Raw genomic sequence first — 16789 nt, 5'->3', positions numbered from 1 at the left:
ATTCCCAAAGCTCCGTGAATTTCTCCTAGCTTCTCTTCACTCTATCATGAACAGCTGTAAGTTGATGCGTTAACTCCCCAGTTAGAGGAAATATCTTTCCCTATTCACTCTGTCGGGCTGTATAATTTTAAATGCCCCAGTCAAGTCAAGGGCAGCACGGTAGCATTGTGAATAGCACAATTGCTTCACAGCGCCAGGGTCCCAGGTTCGATTCCGGCTTGGGTCACTGTCTGTGTGGAGTCTGCACATCCTCCCCGTGTGTGCGGAGTCTGCACATCCTCCCCGTGTGTGCGTGGGTTTCTTCCGGGTGCTCCGGTTTCCTCCCACAGCCCAAAGATGTGCAGGTTAGTTGGATTGGCCATGCTAAATTGCCCTTACTGTCCAAAATTGCCCTTAGTGTTGGGTGGGGTTACTGGGTTATGGGTATAGGGTGGAGGTGTTGACCTTGGGTAGCGTGCTCTTTCCAAGAGCCGGTGCAGACTCGATGGGCCAAATGGCCTCCTTCTGCACTGTAAATTCTATAAGTATCCTGCTGAGCTCCAGTGCAAATAGATCCAGTGTCTCTCTGCAACAGTAACTTCCGATCTGATCCATGATACAATGGCATTAAAGATCCTTTTATATCAAAAGCCACCCAGAACTACACACGCTATTCTCAACTGTGGCCAAGCCAATGTTTTGTACAGTTTATAATTACTACTTTTATTCCTGTTTAGTGCCCACATTGCAGAGGTTTGTTAATGGCCAATTCCTGGTGCATGCTTTTCTTTAAGGGGGAGAAAAGTGAATAATGTCACTGCTGGGAAACAAAGAGTTTCTCAACTTTTGTCAGTGTTTCCATTAACTCCAATCTTGGGCAGAGAATGTGGCAGAATGATGTTTTCTGCTTGTGGCTTCTCAGACTAGTTTGCACCAAATGGTGTCACGTGCCTGCTGTATCTGCAATTAAATGGAGGGGAGAAAACGGTTCTTCTTTGTGTGATTTAGAATCTTCACGATGCAAGTTGGGGGCTAGTTTTCAAATTCAGGCCCCAGTGTTTATAGGACAATGTATCTAAACCAGAACTATAGTAGAGGCACAATGCTTTTCAGCTCCACCTGAAGTTTCATGTACTTTCTTGCAAATTGTAAGACTGGTGTAATCATATGACTTTCAGCCTTAATGCGTACCAAATCCTGCTATTATCTCCAAAATACCCTTTTGTTCTCATTCTGTCCTCTGACTGCACTTTGTCTTTCTCTAGCTCTAGCTGCCAGGAAATGTGGAAACGGCCAGTTACAAATCTTTAAACCGTTTGCGTTCCTGGTCCAAGATAATAATATGTAATGGTGGGGGTAAAAACAATATCCATATTCTTTAGAACCTCAGCATATTGTGCTTCAGACATGACTAAGCTTTTCTTAATTGGATCAAGGAGATTAGGTAGCCTGAAAAAATATAATAAGCGTTTTCGAAAAAGATTTCACAATGTAGTAATTATTGATTCAGGGAAATTTAAACAGCGCTGTGGAAAGATATGTCGTGACATTTCAACCTGCGATATCCATTTCTTTTAATTGCAAGTTTCTTTGCTTTAGTGAACTGTAATTATTAAAATTAATAGGTTTTCCATACGATTTCATTTAATAAAAATGTAAGGCCATTACAAATGGTTACTCCAATGCACAGGGTAGTATTTTAAGTAGCTGTTAGTCAATAGTGCCCCCAGGAGGAGATAGAGTGCCAATGCATTGCATTTGTTGCATAACAAAATGTTCACAGCACTGCATAGTAACTTATTACAGATTGTACCTATAGCCATCAAGACTTTTAAAATCTAGAGTGGGGAGTGTGATAAAGGGAAGTCGTATAAAGAAGAGTGACCTTGCGGCAGTTGAGATTAAATTATGTTCTTTTAGGATATCTTATCATAGAATTATTTTATAGGCTCCGGAACCCTGTTAATGTTCACCATGAAAATGTAAGGTGTGGAAAATTTATCTTTCCTTTTCAGCTCTGTTGTATAACCTTGACTGAGATAATTGTGTCCGCTGCACTGACTCCAGTGGTGTTTGAACAAAGTCTAAGCCATGTCAAGCAGATTCGGCAAACTTAAAAAAATTAATGGGCCTGTGTGGACTGATGATTCTAGGTCACAAAATAAATAATGAAAATTTTCCAAGTTACAGTCCGATTGATGTTGGACGTATAATCGTAACGCAAACAGAAACTCGATCGAACTGAAAACTTAACACAAATTGACCTTGCAGTCTCCTTGCCTTTTACCTAATCTGTACCTAATTTCCTTGACCTTTCCTTCTAGCCTAAATATTTTCTGGCTGATTTACCGACTTTTGTTGACTGTGCAAAAGTTAGTGGCAATCTTTTTTCTGTATTTTGTTCTCTCCCTCACAGATTCTGGATGATGGTGGAGATTTGACTCACTGGGTCTATAAGAAATATCCCAATGTCTTTAAGAAAATCCGAGGCATTGTAGAGGAGAGTGTGACTGGTGTTCACAGGTGAGAACATTCTAAAAGGTTTCAGCTAAAAAGAAACACCTTGACCACTGGTAATCTGAGATCTTCAGTAAGAGGGAAAGTGGGGCAGTTGAGTGGTAGGAAATAGTGGTTCCACCCGTAGTTAATGGAAGAACAAAGTAGCTACGATCCCCACTTCCCGCTCAGTCGTCGCTGAAGATTTTCCAGAGAGTGCCAAAAAGTGGATAAATAGGTGAGATAGTTTATTTTATTAATTCATGGGTTGTGGGCATTGCTGGCTGGGCCCTTTTATTGCCCATCCCTAATATCCCCCGAGAATGTGGTGAGTTGCCTTCTTGAACTGCTGCAGTCCATGTGGTGTAGGTACACCCACTAGAACATAGAACAGTACAGCACAGAACAGGCCCTTCGGCCCTCGATGTTGTGCCGAGCAATGATCACCCTACTCAAGCCAACGTATCCACCCTATACTAGTAACCCAACAACCGCCACCCCCCATTAACCTTATTTTTTAGGACACTAAGGGCAATTTATCATGGCCAATCCACCTAACCCGCACATCTTTGGACTGTGGGAGGAAACCGGAGCACCCGGAGGAAACCCACGCACACTGGGAGGACGTGCAGACTCCGCACAGACAGTGACCCAGCCGGGAATCGAACCTGGGACCCTGGAGCTGTGAAGCATTTATGCTAACCACCATGCTACCGTGCTGCCAAACTTCCAGGATGTTGGCCCAATGACAGTGAAGGGACGGTGATATATTTCCAAGTCAGTATGGCGAGTGACATGGAGGGGAACTTCCAGGTGGTGGGGTTCCCAGGTTTCTGCTGCCCTTGTCCTAGATGGTAGTGGTTGTGGGTTTGGAAGGTGCTGCCTAAGGAGCCTTAATGAGTTCCTGCAGTACACCTTGTGGATGCAGTGCACCTTGTAGATGCAGTGCACCTTGTAGATGCAGTGCACTGCTGCTAATCTTTGTCGGCGGTGGAGGGTTTGAATATTTGTGGATGGAGCATCAATCAAGCTGTTTGCTTCATCCTGAATGGTTTTGGGTTTCTCATGTTGTTCGAATTGCACTCATCCAGGCAAGTGGAGAATATTCCATCATGTGCCTGACTTGGCAGACAGGCTTTGGGGAGTCAGGAAGTGAGTTACTCTCCACAGGATTCCCAGCCTCTGACCTGTCCTGGTAGCCACAGTATTTATATGGTTAGTCTAGTTCAGTTTCTGGTCAATTGTAACCACCAGGATGTTGATAGTGGGGAATTCAGTGATGGTAATGCCATTGAATGTCAAGGGACAATGGTTAGATTCTCTCTTGTTGAAGATATTCATTGATAGTGTGGTGTGAATGTAACTTGCCACCTATCAGCCCAAGCCTGGATATTGTTCAGTCTTGCTGCATTTAAACATTGACGCTTCTGTACACAAGAGTCACAAATGATGCTGAACATTGTGCAATCATCAGCGAACAACCACATTTCCTAACTTTAGACTGGAAGGAAGGCCATTGATAAAACAGCTGGAGTTATTGGACCTAGGGCACAACCCTGAGGAGCTCCTGCAGTGGTAACTTGGAACTGAGACAATTGACCTCCAACAACCACAACCACCTTTCTTTGTCTTCGGTATGAGTTCAACCAGTGCAGAGTTTTCCCCCTGATTACCATTGACTCCAGTTTTGCTAGGGCTTCTTGACGCCATACTCGGTCAAGCGCTTCCTTGATGTCGAGGGCAGTCACTCTCCCCTCACTTCTGGAGTTCAGCTCTTTTGTCCATGTTTGATCGAAGACTGTAATGAGGTCAGGAGCTGAGTGACCCTGGCAGAACCCAAACTGAGTGTCAGTGAACAAGTTATTGTTAAGCTGCAATGCCACTTGATAGCATTGTTGATGACCCCTTCCATCACTACTGATCACAGTAAGAAGTCTTAAAACACCAGGTTAAAGTCCAGCAGGTTTGTTTCGAATCACTAGCTTTGTGCTCCGAAAGCTAGTGACTCAAAACAAACCTGTTGGACTTTAACCTGGTGTTGTAAGACTTCTTACTGTGCTCACCCCAGTCCAACACCCTAACTGTGCCCCCCAGTCAAACGCCAGCATCTCCACATCATCACTACTGATGGTTGAGTAGACTGATGGGGTGCTAAGTGGCCAGATTGGATTTTTCCTTTTTGTGTACAAGACATACGTGGGCAATTTTCCACGTTGCCGGTAAGATGTCAGTATTGTAGCTATACAGACACAGCTTGTCTAGGGGAGCGAGACGTGCTGGAGCTCAAGTCTTCAGTGCTATTATAAAATTGTTGTCAGGGCCCATAGCCTTTTCAGTATCCCAGTATCTAGTGCCTTCAGTTCAAAGTGGCTGAAGACAAGACAATAAACAAATCCAAGACTCACATCTATGGTACAGGGACCTCTGCAGGAGGCTGAGATAAATCATCAGTTCAGCACTTCTGCCTGAAGATTGTTGCAAATGCTTCACCGTATCTTTTGCACTGATGTGTTGGGCTCGCCCAGCATTGAGGATAGAGATATTTCTGGAACCTCGTCCTCCAGTGAGTTGGTTATTTGTCCACCTCCATTCACAACTAGATGTGTTCTGATGGCAGAGCTTAGATCTGTCCATTGTTTATGGAATCGCTTAGCTCTGTCTACCGCATGCAACTTATGTTGTTCGGCACTTAAATAGTCCTGTGCTGTAAATTCACCAGGTTGACACCTAATCTTTTGGTTATCTTAGTGCTGTTCCTAGCGTGTTTTCCTGCATTCTTCATTGAACCATAGTAGAATCCCTGGCTTGATGGTGATGGTAGGGTGAGGAATGTGTCTTTAAGCCAGACATAGATAGGTTCTTGATAAGTGGATCAGGGGTTACGGTGAGAAGGCAGGAGAATGGGGATGAGAAACCTATCAGCCATTAGTGAATGGTGGACTAGACTAGATGGGTTGGATGGCCTAATTTTGCTCCAATATCTTGTGGTCTTACGATTACATGAATGAACAGTATGCAGTTTTCATAAGACAATCAAATTTCCGTTACTCCCCAATTATGGAAAGCAAGGAAAATGCTTATTTACTTATTTTCTTAAAAAAACAGCTGGCCTTCAATCAGTAAATTTTGAAGTGAGGCTACTTCAAATTTTTAAAGTTCAGATGGATTATTGGTGCTGTGAAAAATTTATTCTTTTTGTCCATGAGAGACAGAGCAAGCAAGAAAGGTCCTCTTAAATATTTAACACAAATGGTTCATCTATGCCAGCAGTTGGGCCACTACCCAGAGGTTGAGCATACTTCTTCGATTTGTGTTTAGGGGACACTCATGCAATTACCTTAGTTAAGAGCAGTGTGGTAGCACAGTGGTTAGCACTGTTGTTTCACAGCGCCAGGGTCCCGGGTTCGATTCCCGGCTTGGGTTACTGTCTGTGCGGAGTCTGCACGTTCTCCCCGTGTCTGTGTGGGTTTCCTCCGGGTGCTCCGGTTTCCTCCCACAGTCCAAGGATGTGCAGGTTAGGTGGATTGGCCAGGCTAAAATTGCCCTGAATGTTCAGAAAGGTTAGTTGGGATTGCGAGGAGGTTTCCTCCCACTCGTCCCGAAAGATGTGCTGTTGGGTGAATTGGACATTCTGAATTCTCCCTCTGTGTATCCGAACAGGTGCCGGAATGTGGCGACTGAGGGATTTTCACAGTAACTTCATTAACAGTGTCAGTGTAAGCCCACTTGTGACACTAATAAAGATTATTATTATAGCACCTTCGTGAAATGATCCATTGACTTTCAGGTGTCAAGAGGAGCCACCTTCTTGCAGTTGGAGAATATGTTTGAGATTGTGCATTTACAACCCTCTTTTTGAATAACTAATGCTTCACATCAGTATTTTAGGCAGCCAGGTTTAAACATGCTTGCAAACATTAAAAAAAAAATGGAATCTAGCACTACAGAAATATGTTTTTTTTAAAAAAAAGCAATTTAAGACCAATTCGCCACAGTTAGCAAAGAGATAAATTCCATCAGTACTTTAACATTATAATCAGTGTGTGAATGCTACTCTGTGAACGTACTCTTGCATGCACACACAAAGCCAGAAAGCAACTTTGAAACAGTCAGGATAAATCTGATATATCGGCCGTATATCGCCAGCTTCGGTTGTAACCGTATCCGTGACGTATTTCAAAGGTTAGGCAAAATGGTTATGCGTTAAGGTTTTGTGTTTGGTTTGTTTTGTTTCAGACTGTATCAGTTGTCCAAGGCGGGCAAGCTCTGCGTCCCAGCCATGAATGTGAATGATTCTGTTACCAAACAGAAATTTGACAACCTCTACTGCTGCAGGGAGTCTATCTTGGATGGGTGAGCAATACAGTTTTAAAATTTTCTTTGTTTGGAAAGTTAAAAAAAATATAATTAACGTGAATAATTTGTGTGTGCCAACCTTTCCATTTCAGCAGGACCATATTCTCATGTTTGTAACCGAAACAGAATTTATTACAAAAGCTACAAGAAAAGCCTTGCTGAATGGACGAGACTGGTTTTGCTCTGTTAATTTGGCAATTCGGGTTTTGCAATGCAGTCATGGCTCATTTTGGGGACTCTGTGTTATGTCTGAAAAAGCATGTATTTTCTTGCCCGTACCCCATGCTGATTCTGTCAATGGATCGCTACACATGTCCCTCAAACCATGCTTTATTTACCTACTGAAGGGAAGGTTTATTATCTACAGGGCAGATGAAATATTGCAATTTTGTCAGATTCTTTTAAGCAGCAAGGCAGACAGTCAGGACACTGCAGGTCAGTTAGTTAACATCTGTCATAGGGAAAATGCTAGAATCTATCAAAGTAGTTATGCAGGGCACTTAGAAAATATTAATGCGATTCACGTAGAGCCAGTACGGTTTTGTGAAAGGAATATTGCCTTCGACTTATTTATCAAAGTTCTTTTGAGGAGGTAACAAGCACAGTGGATGAAAGGGAACGTGTGGATGTCCTACACTTGGATTTCCAAACGATATTTGACAAAGTGCCACATTAACGGAGGGACGGTGGCACAGTGGTTAGCACTGCTGCCTCGCAGCGCTAGGGACCCGGGTTCAATCCCTGCCTCGGTGACTGTCAGTGCGGAGTCTGCACTTTCTTCCCGTGTCTGCGTGGATTTCCACCGGGTGCTCCGGTTTCGTCCTACAGTCCAAAGATGTGCACGTTAGGTGGGGTTACCGGGATAGGCTGGGGGGATGTGGACTTGGGTGTGGTGCTCTTTCAGAGGGTCGCTGTAGGCTCGATGGGCTGAATGGCCGCCTGTGGGGATTCTACATAAACAAAAACACTGCTGCACAAAATAAGAGCTCACGGTGCAGGGGGGGGTAACATATTAACTTTGATAGAGCATTGGTTAGTAACAGGAAACCAAATAGGCATAAACGGATCAGTTTTAGATTGTCAAGATTAGTGGGGCATTTTCACTCTACTGATTCCTGGGATGAAGAGGTTTTCTTAGGATGAAAAGTTGGGTCTGTATACATTGGAGTTTAGAAGAATGAAAGATGATCTTATTGAAGTATATAAGAGGGGACTTAACAGGGTAAATGCTGAAGAGATGTTTCCCCTTATTCGAGCGGCTAGAACCCCATTTATGATGCAGGTAGAATTTATTTTTGAGGTTATTTGTTTGTGAAAGCTGGATCATTGAATATTTTCGAGGCTGAGTTAGATGAATTGTTGACTAACAAGGGAGTCATAGGGTACAGGGGGTAGACACGGAAGTAGAGAGCACAATCAGATTGGCCATGATCTTATCAAATGCTGGAGCAGCTTCAAAAGCCAATCGGCCTATTCCTGCCCCTAATTTGTATATTTGTTTATATTCAACTGTAGACATGTAGAATTATTTTAATAAATACTAAAAGCAGTAAATGGTAAAATTTTGATTTTTATTAGAAATCCTTGGATGAGGGAGCTCAGTTTTGATTTGTGAACCTACTTGGCTGCTTGATGTAGGTTAGTGTGCAGCTCCGCACCAATCCCCCCCCATCCCCATCACATCTCCTAATGTGGGAGTCCCACATTGTGAATCGGGGCAGTAAAGGAAGCTTTATTTGATTAAACTGGTAGCCAGGATGATCAGGTATCAAAAACGAAACACATTGTCACCTGGTAATTCCAGCGTATTTACTTTAATATTGCCATTGACTGTGTGAAATTCACATGTCAGGAGCTGGTGACATTAATGTCCCAATAAAAGCAGCTGCTAAAACTTAACGAAATATTGAAAAATCACTAAGAATCCCTAAACTCTTTCTAATTCAGGGTATGAATTGAAAGTGCGCTGTGACATTGTTCACTCCCCCCCCCCCCCCCCCCTTGCTCAGTTATTTGCTTTTCTCTTCACCTGAAGATGCTCTGATGGTGGGTGTGTCTCCTGGTGGGTGTATCTCCTGGTGGGTGTATCTCCTGGTGGAAGTGTCTCCTGGTGGATATGTCTGTCTGGTTTCAGTTATTTTTTTTATGGGAATTTGGGTTTATGCTGGCAGACAGGTTGTTGGCATTGTGTTTAATCCCAAGTGCCTCACTGGATCTGAAGCAGGAACTGCTGCTTTGCTGGTTTTGTTGCTCTTCGTAGCTCAGGAACATTGGCCATTATGGCATCCATTCTACTACACCAGCTAACATCACCCAGTCCTGTCAAGGAAGCGAGTTCCCTTTGAGCATACTGACTAACATAAGAGCCCCCAGTGTGCCCAGAGAAATTTACATCAAAAAAGTTGGCCTAAGTTACAGATCTGCAGTTCTCACACAGTTCATGAACTATGAATCTCATCATCTGCTTCTGTGTTCTGTTGCCAGCTTAAAGAGAACAACAGATGTGATGTTCGGTGGAAAGCAAGTGGTAATATGTGGATATGGAGAGGTAATGTCCAGCCTACCTCCTGGTACTTCTGTAAATAAATGGACACTTAATTCACCCGATGATAGATTTTCATATTTTGTTTTCAATCCAATTTTTGCTTTGCATATTGTCAATTACCAGCCATTCCAATTTGCTGCAGATTACTGATCTTGATTTTTGTAATATTTGCATGGTCACTATGGAAACATTGGATCATTGGCTATTTGATTTTTAAGCTGTCCTGAGAGCATATTTGCATTGATTTGGATTGTGTTGTTGGTGCTGTGGCAGCTGTTGTACATCAATGAAAAAGTGTTGCGACTTCTCAACAAGCTATTACTGCACAAGTGTTGAGAGTTGGTTTCCTTCTACAAGTAGGAGATCAGCCATCACAGAAAGATAGCAGAATGATTCGTGTTCCTTGCAAAACTGACGTAACCAAGGTTATGTTTCGGGTGTGAGGAATGCACTTGAAAGTTCTACTAAGGATTCGCTCAGCCGCACCCCCCTTCTATGTCAGCCTGCGGTGCGGAAGCTGTCGCTAATGCATCATTGGTTGTTGCTTTAATGTACTGTAACCTATCTAGAGAATGTGTTTAGAGAAAGAATACAAAAAAATTAAATGCAGCTTGTCCCACATGCGTGCTTATTTTCCATATCCGGTATAATGTAGTTGTGAGTAAAGCTGTGGAAGATGTGGAGAGCTGTCAAAATAGCTTTACTGGTTCTGAATTTAGGGAAAAGGGGCAGCGCTGACTGGTGGTGGTTTAACCTGAGGATCACCACACCTCGGGTGAGGGGCAAGGTTGAGGAGGCAGGGCCTTCACGAATAACCTCAAGCCGGTAAGGGAATTGAACCCACGCTGCTGGCCTCGCTCTGCATCACGAGCCAGCCGTCCGTCTAACCAACTGAGCTAAAGCGGCCCCCAGGGAAAAGAAAGCGGCATTAGGAACTCCCTTGTTAAAAATGTCGATTCAAGAGAAATGGCTGAAAAATGCCGTCAGTCAGCCGCAAAGGACGAAGTGGTGCAAAGCTTTGTCCCAAATTCTGAAATGCCAGCCTGCCTTTCTCATTCCGATGTTCTTGAGGGGAAGGTGGGTAAACAGATGAGGGTGGAGGGAGTAGAAGGGCTAGTGAAGAGAGGTGGTATGGGCCAGCTGGCTTGGTTCTCTGCTGCATGCTTTCTTTAACTGGCTGACATTAGCTTATATCCCGTATTTTCAAAATTCATTTCAAATTTCTATCCTTCGTGATTTGAACTTTGCTTTTGAAATAGTTTGCAGTAAACCAAGCATCAATAACAGAATTCCGTAGATCTTATTTGCTGCTCCTCGAGTTGGGGGGAGGAACGCATTAATAATGCAAATCTTTTGACATTTTTCTAGGTCGGGAAAGGTTGCTGCGCTGCTCTGAAGGCTCTGGGTGCTATTGTGTATGTGACCGAGATTGATCCAATTTGTGCTTTACAGGCTTGGTAAGACGACTGTTTTCAATGCTTATTGTAGCTTCGTGCTCAAACTTCAGCTATCTTGGCTAAGGGAACTAGGGGGTTAGCAGAGCCCTTAAGGTGAAACTGAGCAAAATATATCCAATGTACAAGTTATTTTATTTCCTTGCACCTGATATGGTAACTGTTTAGTTGTGGATTAATTTCTGCCCCATTTAGTCAACTACCTTTTTGCGATACCTCCCTCAGAAATGTTACGTCCGATTGATGTTTCTTGGTTTGGTTCAGGATTGAACAACGCAGGATAGCTTCAACATTGAAAGTGCTGTTTCTTTTAATTGCCAAGAACCCTATGGGCTGAGAATGATCCTGTGTTTAGGTACAATCATCTTTACCTGCATTTGTCATTAAACTGCAACTACAAGGTTGAAATCTTTACGGCTGTACCCACTGATGGACGATTCCTCGCGGCAAGGGTGCAGGGGCACATAAAACCCCGTAGACATCAGCGGGACAAGAAAATCATCGACAAGGGCAGCACGGTGGCTCAGTAGGTTAGCACTGCTGCTTCACGGCGCTGAGGTCCCAGGTTCGATCCCGGCTCTGGGTCACTGTCCGTGCGGAGTTTGCACATTTTCCCCGTGTTTGCGTGGGTTTCGCCCCCACAACCCAAAGATGTGCAGGTTAGGTGCATTGACCACGCTAAATTGCCCCTTAATTGGAAAAAATTAATTGGGTATTCTAAATTAAAATAAAAGAAGAAAATCATCGGCAGCCAATGATGGATCGCCTCCACTGCCAGAACATACGGCACAGGCTGCCGGGCCGGGGGGGGGGGGGGGGGGGGGGGGGGAATCCCACGTCATGTACATTTGTAGATATCACACAAAGAAAAGGAGGACTGTTTCAAAAGCCATGTTTTTTTTTTTGGTAATGAAGGAGTTTATATTAAAAAAAACATAAATTTTGCTCCTTAGCAGTTTTTGACATCTTTTTTGGGTGCAACATCAACCGTTTGAATTCTGAAGATATGAGGGTCAACAGGTCGTTTGATCAGCTGGGCCATCAAAAATGAAGCCTGACCTTTTCCTTGCCTAAAATCAGCATTCTACTGGTTCTAGTAGATATCACTGGATATCAATCTTGTTGATTGTTTCCCCTCCTATACCAGCAAGTGTAGGTCAGTTTTATTGTTCGAAAGAGGAGACGGCAGCTAATTTGACATAAACCAGTGATCAAACCCAGAACCTTGATGCACCAACAACAGAGTAAACAAATCGTCCATAAATTACGTGGCCGCCAATCTACTTTTGAGAAGACACGTTTATACATTTCTAGGCAAATAAGGTAGATCTAACGTGAGATTCTACCTTTGATTGAATAATTAGCTTTGGCTCCCTCACCAGCCAGAAGATGGCGCAATCAATGCTGCTGTATTAATCTTTTGGACGCGGTATGAGAGGCAGTCGCGAAGGGCAAGTGTATAGACACGTGTAGAGGGGTGAAAACTGAAAGTCATTTTCCCCCGCTCCACACCCGAAAGGGACAGGTTGCACTCTCCTCACGATTCAGTGAATTTTGACTAGCCATGAGTTCTCTTCCCCCCCCCCCCCCCCCTTCATGTTGTTAGCTGATATTCAGTCACTCTGCCTCACCTGGCTCAGGGAAGGAAAAGAATCATCGCCGACCTTTCTTCTTTTTTTTTATAAATTTAGATTATCCAATTATTTTTTCCAATTAAGGGGCAATTTAGCATGGCCAATCCACCTACCCTGCACATTTTTGGGTTGTGGGGGCGAAACCCACGCAGACACGGGGAGAATGTGCAAACTCCACACGGACAGTGACCCAGAGCCGGGATCGAACCTGGGACCTCAGCGCCGTGAGGCGGTTGTGCTAACCACTAGGCCACCGTGCTGCCCCCCGACCTTTCTTCTTGATCACTATCCAATGACCTCCTGCTGCGGACGCAATTACGTCCAGCAGTGGTTCTTCAGATTTCACGAGTAACAGGTTGAATGGTCACTTGGGATATGTGCTTGAGGCAAATGTCACCAGTGGAGTTGCATCCCTCTCGTTATTAGCGGGTTCCGGAGGAAAAGAGAGAAACTTGACCTGGAGGAAAATAAGTTTTAAAAAATAACAAAATGACTGATTTGCGGATATTTTTAGTGATCTCCAAATTGTGCAACAAATTGACTTAATCCCATTGTGATATTGAACGATTCATTCATAGATGACTAAATTTATTACGACGAGCTTACAATTGTGTGCACTTAACTGATGAATAATCGCTTGATCTATTGTCCAATCAATCATTTTACTTTGGTTCAAGAACTTTTAGTACCTGGTAATGCATGCAAATTGCAAAGTTAACCTGCAAGGACAGCAAACAAATTTGGAAGTCAAATGTGGCGTGTCGGCCTTTATTGCAAGGAGTTTGAAGTACAAGTATTAGGAAGTCTTTCAGCCATTATATGGAGCTTTTGGAGAGACCATCTGTGTACCTTTTTGTCTCCTTACCCAAGGAATGATTTAGTTGCCTTAAAAAGTGTGCAACAAAGGTTTGCTGGATTGATTTCTGAAGTGAAAATGTTCTTATGGGCGAGATCGAGTATAATTAGCCAATATTCCCTCGAGTTTGCAAGATTGTTGAACATCCAAAACTCTAAAAGAGTGTTTGACAGGGTAAATGCTGAGAGGCTATTTTCCCCTGTCTGGAGAGGATTAAACTAGGGATTGGCATTAGAGCGTTGCCATTTAGGACAGGGGTGAGGAGAAATCTGTTCAATGAAGGTTGTGAATCTTTAGAATTTTCTGCTCAGGAGGGCAATGGATGTTCGGGTAACAAAATATATTCAGAACTGAGATGGATAGATTTTTGCACACTAAGGGAATATGGGGTTAGGGTGGGAGAGTAGAGTTGATTGTCGAAGGGCAACCCTTATGGATTGGCCTACCCTTCTTCCTGTTTCTTATGTTTCTATGCTGCTCAAACATATATTCAGTCCATCTGACAGAACTGACTAAAGAGGCAAACTGTCTGGACCTCAACCGAGATGGATACTTAAAGCAACTAGACTATAGGTCATCATTAACATTAAAAATACGATTTAGCACTGAGAGTCACCAGTCTTCACTGTGATATGATTAAATTGCAAGGAACTTGACCTTTGCCTCAATTTTTTTTTTTTGCTTTTTGCCACATAAAGGCATTTAGTGCTTTATTTTAATTGAACTTTTTTGTTTTTCTCCTATAGTATGGACGGATTTCGTGTGATGAAACTGAATGAAGTTGTACGACAGGGGGATTTGATCATTACCTGCACAGGTACTGGAGTGCCGCAGATGTACTTGCAACATGCACAACAGCTTAATTAGCAGCCCAGTCTACTATTATTACTTGTTCTTGCAAATTATGCTTGGAAAAGAGTATCGGGTAGGGGAAGGCAAAAATGGTGACACGCTGAAAAATGCGCTTGAAAATATATATTTTGAAGAAATTTGATAGTGACAGAGGTGAATTAAAAAGTTCGATGAATTTACTGCATGTACTGTTTAGATGTGACTGGGCTGCACCCCTATATCCGACTCTAGTAGACTCAGGGTTTTGGTACTCTGTCTCGTGTGAGCATTTAATTTCATTGAAAAGAAGAGATATTAAACAATTATTTTTTTTATAAACCTCAAATTTATTGCATTTTGTGGGGTTTTTTTTCCATTTTGTTTTAAATTACAATTTCTTCTGCTTTGTTACCAGAAGCAAGTATCACGCACACTGTGGATGTTGATATTTAATGACATATGTCATGTTGTCAAATTGACTTTTTAATGATTATAATAATGATTGTAGAGCTGCTGCATCATGCTCCTCCATAACCAGCTGTGAATGAATACAGTACTCTTATGATGCATGTTGTAAATTGCTTATTTAGTTTGTGTATCCGGTGTAGATGGTCATGGCTGTGCTCGCATATTGTGTACTTTTCTGTTTACGTTTTATTTTTAGGGAACAAAAATGTGGTTACTCGGGAACAGCTTGACCGAATGAAGAATGGCTGTATTGTCTGCAACATGGGGCATTCCAACACGGAAATTGATGTGGTAAGGAAAAGTTATCACACGCTTGCACCGTGACGTTGAACTCCTGAGAAAGATATTAAAGTTGCAGGGGATTGGGATGTGAAATAGATGGCTGCTTGTGGAGCTGTGACGCAGACGGGCACAATTGGCCTTCTATTTTGAGGTTATAGAAAGAGTCACAGCAGTAAAACAGCATAGAAGATGACCATTTGACCCAGTGAGTCAAAGTCTGCTCTTTCTAGTGCAGTTCAGTCAGGCCCATCCCCCCCCCCTCAATCCGTGCCAACCTGCAAGCTTATTTCCCTCCCGTTCAAAAAGGCAATCCCAACGTGCTGCGAGTCAATGAGCCACTGGACTCCCAACTCTGCAAAAATGAAGGAACGCTGATGTATGTCCAATTTGGATGGTGTGTGTATCCAGTGAGGAACCCAGAGGCGACAGGGCTGCCGTGCTACCTCTGCCTTTCCAGGTGGTGGGGATAGGCACCCGGGAGGTGCTGCTCAGGAGTCTAATGGATGCTAGCTCTGCTCTTAATCTGTATGTGTTACAGTGGTAATGCTACTTGGCATTATGATCATGTGCAATCTTTGTTTTACAAAAATAATTAGCTTCACAATTTGCTATGTCAAAAGCTTTTACCAAGTTAAGAGTAATTATTGGTTAAACTAAATATCAATACAAGTAGTTAGACGGTAAAATGGAATATTCTCCATTTTTGCTCATTTTCCCAATGGTTTTACTGATTTACATTTTGTAATATTCCTATCTACTTATCATTGCCAATCTTTATTGCAGGCTAGCCTTCGTACTCCAGAATTGACATGGGAGCGTGTACGATCTCAAGTTGACCACGTGATTTGGCCTGATGGGAAGCGTGTTGTGCTTTTAGCTGAGGTTTGTGCTCTTCATTCTGTTTTATTGGAAGAATCTGTACAGGAATAAGTTCAAGCTAGCTTATGCCAGTCTTGGGGATCATAATATTGTGGTACAATGCTGCTGCGAATTACAAGGTGGATATTGCTTTCGTCCATTGCTGAAGACAAGAGTTTTATTTGGATGTAGCTCGGTTGGTGTAGAAAGCCCTCTGGTAGCTTCTTACTGGCATGGATAGAGAATTGGCTAATGGGCAGGAAACAGCGGGTGGGGATAAAGGGGTTCTTTTTCAGGTTGGTGACCTGTAACCAGTGGAGTTCCACAGGGATCAATACTGGGACCCCAACTGTTCACAATATATATTAATGACCTGGAGGAAGGAACCAAATGTACTGCAGCCAAATTTGCAGACGGCGCAAAAATAGATGGAGAGACAAGTTGTGAGAGGGATACAAACAGTTTGTAAAGAGATATTGATAGGTTAAGTAAGTGGCAAACGGTTGGTAAATGGAGTATAATGTGGGAAAATGTGAAGTTCATTTTGGAAGAGAGAACATAAGAGCAGGGTATTACTTAAATGGAGAAAGACAACAGAAAGCTGCAACACCAAGGGACTTGGGGGTATTTGTGCACGAAACACAGAAAGCTAGCACACGGTTGCTGCAGGTAATCAGGAAGGTTAATGGAATGTTGGCCCTTATTTCAAGAGGGTTGGAGTCTAAGAATCGGGAAGTCTGGCTGTGATTGTCCAAGGTACTGGTGAGACCACGTCTGGAGGACTGGGAGCAGTTTTGATCCCCTTTTTTAAGGAAAGATATTATTTCATCGGAGGAGGTTCAGAGAGGGTTCACTCGATGATCCCCGATATGGAGGGAGTGTCTTATATGCAAAGGTTAAATAGGTTGGGACTCTACTCATTGGAATTTAGAAGAATGAGAGGTGATCACATTGAAATATGTGGGATTCTAAGGGGTGTGACAGGGTAAATGCTGAGAGAATGTTTCCTCTGATGGGAGAGTCTAGAAGC

At 43.1% G+C, this 16789-nt stretch overlaps 1 protein-coding gene across 4 annotated transcripts in view; it reads left to right on the top strand.

Annotated features, from left to right (window-relative positions):
• LOC119977990 (S-adenosylhomocysteine hydrolase-like protein 1) overlaps positions 1 to 16789 on the top strand; it is a 108635-nt gene that overhangs the window by 87196 nt on the left and 4650 nt on the right. For all 4 annotated transcript variants that reach the window (XM_038819262.1, XM_038819264.1, XM_038819265.1 and 1 more), the window contains exons 7-13: positions 2396 to 2502; positions 6712 to 6828; positions 9316 to 9379; positions 10745 to 10833; positions 14067 to 14137; positions 14816 to 14910; positions 15685 to 15783. In XM_038819262.1, coding sequence (XP_038675190.1) covers positions 2396 to 2502; positions 6712 to 6828; positions 9316 to 9379; positions 10745 to 10833; positions 14067 to 14137; positions 14816 to 14910; positions 15685 to 15783 — 642 coding nt within the window. The remainder of the gene's footprint in view (positions 1 to 2395; positions 2503 to 6711; positions 6829 to 9315; positions 9380 to 10744; positions 10834 to 14066; positions 14138 to 14815; positions 14911 to 15684; positions 15784 to 16789) is intronic.

Source organism: Scyliorhinus canicula, chromosome 15 (genome assembly GCF_902713615.1).
Source record: "Scyliorhinus canicula chromosome 15, sScyCan1.1, whole genome shotgun sequence".
In the NCBI taxonomy this organism is placed as follows: domain Eukaryota; kingdom Metazoa; phylum Chordata; class Chondrichthyes; order Carcharhiniformes; family Scyliorhinidae; genus Scyliorhinus; species Scyliorhinus canicula.
Note: the sequence above shows the minus strand (reverse complement) of the source record. Positions and strands in the feature narration are given on the sequence as shown.